The sequence below is a fragment of the Rhyacophila brunnea genome, unplaced genomic scaffold (assembly GCF_057557595.1).
Source record: "Rhyacophila brunnea isolate RB1 unplaced genomic scaffold, BYU_Rbru_1.0 scaffold_17, whole genome shotgun sequence".
Taxonomy (NCBI): domain Eukaryota; kingdom Metazoa; phylum Arthropoda; class Insecta; order Trichoptera; family Rhyacophilidae; genus Rhyacophila; species Rhyacophila brunnea.
Genome location: NW_028232827.1, coordinates 7,859,679 through 7,870,387, shown reverse-complemented (window position 1 = coordinate 7,870,387; position 10,709 = coordinate 7,859,679). Strand labels below are relative to the sequence as shown.

Here is a 10,709-nt window from a genome sequence, read left to right as displayed (position 1 = left end):
CAATCTCATTCTTCAAGAGTACGCGAGACGCGATGTTGTCACTGTATGGTACCATTTGACAGCTCGTCAAAATCGGTTAACCACAAAATGAGTCTGCGCGATGTAAACCATTTTTTTCCCAGCAGGTTTGCCACCATTGTTCTACCGATATCGAACAAATTCCAACTGTCACATGACAATTCAGGAGCTTCCTCCTAAGTTTACACGTGCATTTTCTTGTTATGGCTGCGATAATGCATACTGTCAGCAGTAAATCCATGGACATATAAATGCTGAGTCCCTTCAATATATTATATCAACTTATCAGTGCCCCACCATAGCCACCCTTATATTATAGTAGTATTCTTAAACAAGTGTGGGTATTATCACAAATAGGAGTGTCAGTGTTAATAAAAAAAAAACTAAAATTTTTTGTAATTCGTTTTTATTGTCTGTGCTTTTTCATTTGTCGATGACAACCTACCGCAATATTAGTGAATGAATCGAACTGATCAGAATTTTAAATGCGTGGAAAACATAATAATATGTATACATAACTTGAAAACACTTCAGATATATACCCACTAGAAAAAATCATATTTGAAAAAAATACGATGCTCGACAGAATGTGTGCAAACTGTGCATTATCCAATTATGCTACGAGCCTCCTATCTAATTACGTCAATTTAAACTAGTTTTCCTAGTGGGTATATATCTGAGGTGTTTTCAAGTTATGTATGTTCAATATAATATGGAATGTTACATTCTCAAAATCATGTGAATTATTCGTTGAATATAAAAAATGGTTTATTAATTCACCATTTTACAAGCAATAGTCAGCCAATAGCACAAATAGTTTAATAAACAAATCAAAATAACATTTTAACTAATAAAATAATAATTGCAATAATACGCTGGCACGCATGCTATTTAATTTATAAGTAAATAATTAATTAATTAAACGCTATTTGAGTAAATATATACAGTTAGTAACATAATAAATACAAAATAAATACATCACCATATTTAAAATTGCTTATATCAAATGAACACAAGTGTTTTTAAATTTAAATATACATTTTTTTAAGCTAGCAACACCAGTAAAAATGGAAGTCAAATGCATGTGAATTGTCATGTTTTTAACTAATATTTAAATTTAATAGTACGGCTAATTCGTTGCATAAAGATTACATAGTAGTACAGAGAGAAGTATTGTATATGGCAATTGAAGGCACCCCCCGAACAATGATAAGCGGCACATATTTCACATATTGAGTTAACTATAGAACAATGATAAGTAGATCCCTGCGAATGTTTTAATGTATCGAAAAGGTTTATCCTGCATTCCTAGATGGTGCTGTAAGGTTTTGAAGACTGCTTAATCCAAGAACAACGATAAACAAAACAAAGATGGCAGATGTTAGTGGTGTGAGCTTGTCATCTGGTGACGTAAATCAATTAAATAAGGGAAGGAAAAGGAAGATTCTATAAAGTCTAGAAGTATAGAAGTGTATGTATTCTATATTAATAATATATCAATAAATAAAAAATATTCTTCATTCCTCAAGTTTATTGAAATGTGCCCATTGTTGTTTAGGGGGTGGGGTGCCTTCAATTGTATGATAATTTATTAAATAGGTATCATAAATTAGCAGAACATTGTTTTTTTTTTTTAACGATACATAAAAATTGGAATATCCTCGATCTATCTTGTAAAACTTGTACATAGGCACTTAATTAATCACATTTTTGATTTGAAAAATGAAAACGCTAGTATGTATTATCAAATATCGTTCTCTGTGTAAGATTCTTGCATCTACCCATGATACGTATATTCATATCTAAAATTGATCTGCACAAAACTGGTAAATCTGCAAACTTTGTAAAAACCTTTTTTTAAATTTATTGACTTTCTAAATTTTGTTTAAAACAAACGTTAGATAGTTTATTTTTATACTGTAGCCTGAAAAAACAGTTGAATATACGAGGGTCACAAGATAAAACGGTGATATGATCCATTGTGCTGAGTCGAGATCATTTAATATGATTTTTATACAATATTCCAATAATAATTTTAACTAGGTACTGTTAGAAATCTTTTATATTTAAATCTAAGTTTGTTTCAACAAACTTTGTTAGTAACTTATAGGTAATGAATAGAATAATATAGTTTTTCAATACACCTCAGCACATTCCTGTACCTGTTAAAGTATATTTTGCAATATGACTTATCAAAATAAATAAAAATCTGACCGTCCTAAAAATGTGTCTATTAATTTAATTTGTCCAAAGAACTGTCAGGAAAAATAAATGGACATACAAAGGACTAGAATAATTTAAAACATAAACAATTTTCTTAAATATTAACAAAGCTACCTGAATAATTCACATTCTATGTTTCTTAGTCAAGATCACTAACAAACTAGATCAATATGTAAATATTTTCTATTAGGTAAATTAACCCTTTTTTGCAATAAATCCATAAAAAATAAAATTTCACTTCAATCACTTTAAATAATACAGTGCTGACAAACTTATATATTAGATGATATAAAATAATATATTAGATGCGTTTGTATGTTTTTGTGACACGTCCATCAGTTGTAGGCGAATATCTTTCGTAAATCAAAGAATATAACCGATTCTGAGTCACATGAGTCCCTTAAGATCCATAAATAGGTACCAGAATAATGGAAAAAGTGTAATTAATAATATTGTAGAGGTTTTACCCAACTCTACAACTACCACGACATTGTCTATGCTCATGTTTGGGGCATAGACAGCGGCGAAGCGGAAATAAGAAACTGACAGTTGTCTAGAGACCTCGTTCCTGTGTAGAGGTTATAAAGACACTCCCGTCCTTCACTGAATTGTCAAGTTAAACCTTAGCGATATAATATAATTAACACCATGTTATTTGCCGTGTTATAACAAACAAGTTAATGTGAGCCATAATATAAACAATATAAAACACCAACTTGTGTATTATTCTACTCTGCCCAAACGCATGTCACACACACGAGCAACCTACCTGATATCAAACGAATAACGGGTGTGGTTAGAACAAAGCAAGTAACATGTTGCAATATTACTTGAATAAAATAAAATTATAATCAATAATCATCATGGGAAAACATCAATGTAACATCCATGATGAGTTTTGAAGTCATTAAATTTTACATTGCCAACATGTGTACAGCTTACAATAAAATTATAGCCAACATTCATATCATAGTGACAACAAAGTTATTTAATCTGGATCTAGAACTGATCTATTAATCTATATGACTGTTTTCATTAAATACAATTAATTTATGACGCGTGTACATACATTTAAGTGAATTGACGAAGGAAAGCAACATAACATACTTGCCAAATTTTTTGATGACACATATCAAATTATGTTAGTACATATTATTAAAAAAAAGTTTATTTATAAAAAAAACCCACGAATTACTATAGTATTAAACTATGTACATTACATGTTTAAGAAAGTATCAGAAAAAGTCAGTCCATCACAATAAAGTTATTGGTGTACAAAAATGGTCAAAATTACTTATGTGAATATAACCAAATTATCAACATTAGTATTTCAATTATTGCAATTAACGGATACATCATTATGACCATATTAGAATCGCATTGACACAGTATTCCCAGCCAAAGTATAAAAGTGCCCTGCGACCAAATTCAACAAATAAGACACCGATATTACATCGACTTTTTTTAAAAGTAGGATCAATGGTAAACATTGTCACAACATTATGTGTAAAAAAGAAGAAATATGCTTTGCTTATATAATTTTTGTTGAATGTGCAAAGCCCACAGAAGGCGGCAGAGCGAACGCGTGCACATTTGCGATTGGCATGACCGGAAAGGGTCTGCCATTCATGCCATGTAACCATCTGCTGTCGATCTACTTTCTGAGACAATTAAAGGCAAGACCACTAAGCTGGGGAGTGTGGTGAGCATCTCGTTTCTGTAAGCATTGAGTAATGCCACGTAAGCCTCTCGCTAATTCCACACCTCGTTACGCCATTTTTTGTGGGCTTTCTGTCTAAAACTCTAGCTGGTAAGGTAGCTATACTATACCTAACTAAAAAGTTGTCGGTAAATCGAAATTCCATGTATCCTAATGGAAGTCTAACTTGCTGTTATTTATTAAAGTATATTTATTGAATTTTTTTTAAATCACGTAATAGCAGAATTTCGTATAATGGGCATTCATTAAGTCTATACGTCAGTTGAGGCATGATCTAAAAAGATCGTGACTATGCGATGCGCGGATTGTGCAAATGACGCGAGCCAAACGAAATATAATTTGTCATAAAAAATCAACATGTGTCCATTTAATGTTATATTAGTAATAATAATAGTATATTCATTGACATGTTTTCTTTTTCAAGCAAATGGTTAACGTTTTTTAGTCATCTTTACATGATTTAAGAATATATTCCTTCAACGCCATCACGAAACAAATTGACGTGCTTACATCTCGACTGTCGGTCTTCGATTGGCGACGAGTGGAAAATTTCATCCCACCTACTGTTGAAAATTATTTGCCGTTTCACTTATGTATGCTCTTAAACGATGGCTAAGACTCTTGTCTCTAGTCGACAGTTGTATTCGTGACAACCAAACCAACCATGAAGTATCCTTCATCGCTTTCAATCACTGAACGCGATATTTACAATACTCTATACAAATATAAAGCTCGATTAGTATAAAGTCATTTTAATAAAATAAAAATGCACACTCCCAATATATTACATGACTCAGTTTATGTTTTAAAGTTTAAAACATAGATCAGCTATATTCGCACATGTGACCGCAACCAGCGGGACAGTACTTCTGGTTCGCCATCCAGTCTTGCATGTGAATAAGGTGGCCGCCGTGTGAGCATCCCTGGCACCAAGCGTACAGCCCTTTCACTATCTGTTATGCAAAAGAAAATAAAAATATAATTAGCCATGTGGTAAAACCGTTTTCAAAAACTTTCTCCATCTTATACATAGTTAGATCCTAAATATTTATTTATTTAAAAAACATATTGAGTACATAATAAATTATTAATTTATTGCTATAAAGATGACTCGCTCGACCAAATAACCAAATGAACTTGCCAAAGAATGAGTTCAGTTTAGGTAGGTATCACATTTGACAACTAGATAACCACACTTAAGAAGTCAGAAGAAACGAATCTCGATAGTGTAAGGTGCTTAGTTTCAAAATAGAGGATCTGTATGATCAAAAGGGTCAAAATTAATCAAACTAAGCTGACTGGCTGTAAGATCGTAAGATAAAAGTAACGGAGTTAACATAGGGTTAAATCCTAATCCGTCTACGTAGTGCTAGCGCCATCTGTGAGTCTCTTTTCAAAGTCATGCCGCTACAAAAGCAAATAGAAGAGAGCAATTAGACAAAAAAAAATTACATTGAAATCAAATTTAATTCAAAACATAATAGACAGCAAATCACTAAAAATGTATGCATCTCCAGGAAGTGCATTGACCATCCGCACAGCACTCATTATTTGTGCGTGATAAGTCTGACACAAGAAAACAGTTTTGATTTAGAGGTTGTGGCGCTACCACGCATGTAATTGACGGGTCGATACAAATTCAAATTTTCTAGAACATCAGGATTGGAAACCGTACCAGAGCAGGAAAAAATGCTTTAAGTGTGATCTACGAGCTTCGAGAGAGTAGTTAAAAGCGTGCATGCTTTGAAGAAAGATGGTCACAAAATACTCATTTGGGAAATTATCGAAAGGAAAATAGTTATATACAATCATAAGATTTAAAATAATATCTTACTTGATGGCAGACACAGCACTGTGCTGGCTCGGAAGAGTTGCATTTATCGCAGAGCCATCCAGCGCGTGCCAATTGTTTGCCGCAACTCCCGCAGCTCGTGTGTATCACTGTCGATTGCTGATTCAATTGAGCGATGCTACTTATCCACGCACCTTGGATAACCTGAAAAAAAAATATCAGTGGTATACTTCATAATCGTCATTTTTGGTTCTACAATCCAGGGTGAGCGGGTCATGGCCTCGTTAAGTAGTAGATTCCAAGATTAACAGACCTCTTCCGATAATCCTCAACTAAAGCCTCAAAACTTCATTTGACCCCTTTGGGCTTTCTCAAAATACCAGTGTCCTGCCCACTGAAGTCATCCAATTGAGATATAGTGCGGTGTGTTCTCTCTTATATAACATATGTATATTATAATAAATAATTCCATATTGTCCATATATGTCATATTTAATATTACCTGTGTACAAATATCCCATAGTTTATGTCTCGCCAGCAATTCCAAATATCCCACCAGCCACTGTTCCTGAATCACCTCGTCCAGATATCCATTTAAACTATTTCTGAAAGCAAAATAGGCAAGTTTCCATTAGTTACTTCATTATAACTAAGGCAAGGCAGCAAATGATGGGAGAGTGCTATGCTACTGTGCATTCAGTGACAAAATAAGAAATATTTAATTTATTACATTTTATAGATAATTTATATTTTGAATTATTTTAAATAATTAATACGTATCTTAATACATTAAAAAGAAAAATATGTTTTGTAAACTCCAAGATAAACTTATAAATTAAAAAAATGTACGTTCATTGAGCAAATTATCTTATTAAAATTACATAATATTTTATGGTTATTTTTTATCGTTCAAAAGTAGTTAAATAAGTTCTATTGAATAGTGTAGTAAGATTTTTATTAATTCATAGTTTTAATAATATTTTTATAACATTTAATAACATTAATATAATTTGAAATGCTTTTTATTTATATCGAATAGAGCTTCTTCAGTATCACGACCAGACTAAATTCATAATAATTACAAGATAAAAAGAACTTTTTATATACGTTTTTAAATTTTCTGTTGAATTATTATGCTCAATATGCTCAAATTTGTACTTGATATGAAGTAAATAAAAAACAAACAAATATAGAATATTGAAATGTCATTTTGACATTTCATTTTGATTTCCATAGTAACGCATGTATGTATTAATAATTTAGATGCTAGGACCACCTCCTTCAGCAACCAATAATAATCTTTTACTTTTTACAGATTTTCTGAAATAACTTTCCATACAAAACAGAATTAACTGAAAATGAATTCAATTCTGCTTAAAGATGGCTGAAAGTATTAAAAGAATGCATTAGCATCGTGTTCTGATATATTCTAAAAGTTTCAAATGTCTAGATAGTCGGGAAGTTAGTTAAAAATCGATTGCAAGATTTGTACAGGACAAACAACCACCGGACAAACAAGAATACGAGCTAATAAAAACGTTGTAAAAATCAGGGAACGCAGAATTAATGGGAACTGAAATACCTAACAGGTATAACCACTCTCGAGTGTGGAAGAATATGGGATAAACTTAAACACGTATCAAGAATACGTCATTCTGAGCTTGTCCTTCGTTCTGACAACTGCTCTCGGTTTATGCACTGACACTTTTCAATATTTGTATATTTGAAGGTTGCAACACACACTATTGCACGTCTATAATGTGTTTCATTTTCGTAGGATACTTAAACATTCAAAACCCTGCTTCAAAATGTACTGTATTGGGGTATAGCCTATCTGCATTCTATTTATTAATCTGTTCAGTAAAAATATATTAATTGTGAATTTAGCTAGCATCATTAAGTAACAATATGACATAATATATATAATATTATAAAAAACTTTTATGACAATCATTGTTGCTAATGATCAAATGTGCAGTAAACTGTAGTAGAAAATAGTGATACAATATTATTGTTATTATATTTTTACAGATGACTTGTTTCATGTTGGTGTGATTGTGATCTGAAAACTTTTACATTTCTGAAACAGATTTACCCATATAGCCAGGTAGATATAACGCCAACTGTATATTAATTGAGTCATAAAAAATAATGCTTCACCGAAGATCTCCAAGAGTGAGCAAAACACTGGCAGCAGTCTGAACATCTCCCAGTTCAGCGTGCATCTTGAGAGCGTCCACAACAATGTGTGTGGGATCCCATGTCGGTAAAACAGGCAGCGATGTCACCGTTAGAACCGATGATGGCTGGTCTTCGACCTATAACAAAAAAAATCATTCATTTTAATTAACTGATTCCTTATTTCTCTTTCATATTATTTATTGCTTCAATTTAAGGTGACAGATAGCACATTTACTAAACAGATTGGACTATAACTATGTAGGTAGATGGATTCAAGTGAACTTTTTGTATTAGAATATTATTTGATGACTACTGTTATGTATTATTATATAAGTGTTATGTATTATTGTCGAACAAGAACTTCTTGTCCACGTGTTAAAACTCTGAACTAACAATTCTCTCCGGTGGAGCTAATCGCACTTCCGTTTTCAAATGAGGAACGCCCACAAATTTATCATTTTATTTTATGCTCCTGTGGTGTACGGATCTATCAATTTACGTAATATGAAGCTTTTTATAATAAAAATATGTCTGAAACAATCAGAAGTGATGTTAGAATTATTAATAGTAAACTTTTGGTTTACTGCGAAGAAGAAAATGAGTCATATCTAAAAGGACTGCCGATGCATTATTTAAATATGACACGTAACTGAGAAATCTTCTATATGCGACTACAGTGACTTCCTGTTATCGCCGATTTGTTGTTGTCAGACAGTAGTGTTGTTATTATTGGCAACCATTGAAATTTTTTTTGTATGTAAGTGCAAATAGGTACGTACAAAATACAGTTTATTGAAATATTCTAAATAATGATGTTTTATTGTATGAATGCATATATTATGAAACATGAAGGTTTAAACCTCTTCATTCATGAATTCAATAAATCGGTTATTCAAATTAATGACAATTATTTACAGAGGAATCGAAAATACAAAATAATAGATAAAATATCAAATTGATAAGACGAGCTGTATAAATTAAATGATGTCAACAAAAATGGCTGACATGTGACATCTGTTTAGATAATGCACTATGACAAAAGATAGTGAATTTTGATTAATGGATGCACACCCGTCGGATGTTCCATTATGGCTTTTACGGGGTATTTACTTAACTAATCCCGCCACAAATATGGGGTTTATTCCTATTAGTAAAGTAAAATATTGTTAAGCGTATAAAACCAGATAAACCATAGAATTAAACTAGAGAGTCTGTTTGTTTGCTTGTTCTTTATACAATTATTCTAAAACATCTCACAAACATACAACACAATTTTTAGAAACCTTATGGTATTAATGATTACAAAGATTACGACACCCTACTCTTAGTCAAAATTTCATCTCTGTGACACATCGGATATTTCCATAAAATTGCAGGAGTATCAAAGTTGTCATAGAAGAACTGAACAAAGTTTATTGTAAGCGTCTCAAAGTGACAGTACGTCAGCAGGATTCGCTCTCACGGCAAAATTGTTGTATCGCGCACAAGAAAGTTTTACCTCAAAAATTAAATACCGTAAATAACACCTAAGCGAAGCTAGGTACTTCAGCTAGGAATCAAATAAAACTAAATACAGACGATTTGTTTACATGTTCCAGTGGGTCCATTCTATACACAAGGCGGCTATCGACGGTAGTTTACAATATTTATATATTAAGGGATTAATTGTTACAATAAGTTAACAAGTCTAAACTGTCAAAAAGTGGTATGTTTCAACCAAACCTTCTCTTGGCTGTGTTATCTTTTATAGTGAGATAGACAGTTTTGACAGTTTAGATGGCTAACTTATTGTAACAAATTATAATACTTACCTCATTTACAACATAACCTCACTATGCCACTATCATGTCGCATAATGTCATAAAAATGTTGTTTTGAAATCATTATACATAATAGAGTTCGTTCTATCATGTAAATGTCAATTTTTTTAAAGAAAAATCATTATGGAATTGAAAAAATAAAACTCAACTGAAACATAATCCACCCCTATCCCGAGGTAGATATATTGATGCCTCTCTATTGCTACTTCTATTTTTGAACTTAAAGCAACATATCTTGGGGGTATTAAAAATAATACCCCATTTAAAGCAGAGAATTTAAAACTGCTAAGTTCCAATACAAAATCTGGTACTTTCAGTAAGTGGCATTGAATCGAATCAAATAAACGCTAAACAAGTATCAACTTACCGTCGTGACTGTTCGGTTCTGTGGACTAGTCGAATACCCATTATTATTGGCGGTATCCACGGAGCCTGTCAGTGAAGAATTGCTGTTCTGGTGGCTGAGATGCTGGGTAGAGCTGACTGATGCGAAAATGATCCCCGGCGGGCCATCAGGGCAATCGGTCACATGGTGGTCTGCGTCGGCAAACGATGAACTATTTGTAGAGTGAGCGTCCTGCAAGGGGGCCGAGATGGCTGTGCTGGCCGTCCGGAGTGGGAACGCTTCTCCTTGCAGGGTCCAGTCCTGGGCGGAGACGTCCACGTAGTGAAGGTGGCGGGCAGTAAGCCATTTGCGTTCTCCTGTCGCAAAAAGACAGAGTGATTGAGACAAATGAGTCTTGGCAGATTAAGTCTTATGGTAGATCAACCATAAACACGTGATAATAATATGTCTTTTAGTTACGAAATGGTGCTTAGGCAGTTGGGAGATGTACTCCGGTGTACTTGCACTCTTTTGACACAGTTATACATATTCATATATTCGTGAAAGATTTTCCCTTTCAACCCTTTCGATTTTTTTAAGTGGCATATAAAAAAAATAATTAGGAGCAGT

General features: G+C 32.8%; 1 protein-coding gene across 1 annotated transcript in view; it reads right to left on the bottom strand.

The window, feature by feature from the left end:
* Positions 1–4,167: 4,167 nt before the first annotated feature.
* Positions 4,168–10,709, bottom strand: part of Wdr24 (WD repeat domain 24) — a 43,221-nt gene continuing 36,679 nt past the window's right edge. Inside the window, exons 12-16 of the mRNA XM_085944967.1 lie at positions 10,122–10,456; positions 7,914–8,071; positions 6,256–6,358; positions 5,796–5,957; positions 4,168–4,914 (exon numbers count right to left, since the gene is read on the bottom strand). Coding sequence (XP_085801093.1) covers positions 4,786–4,914; positions 5,796–5,957; positions 6,256–6,358; positions 7,914–8,071; positions 10,122–10,456 — 887 coding nt within the window. The 3' untranslated portion in view covers positions 4,168–4,785. The remainder of the gene's footprint in view (positions 4,915–5,795; positions 5,958–6,255; positions 6,359–7,913; positions 8,072–10,121; positions 10,457–10,709) is intronic.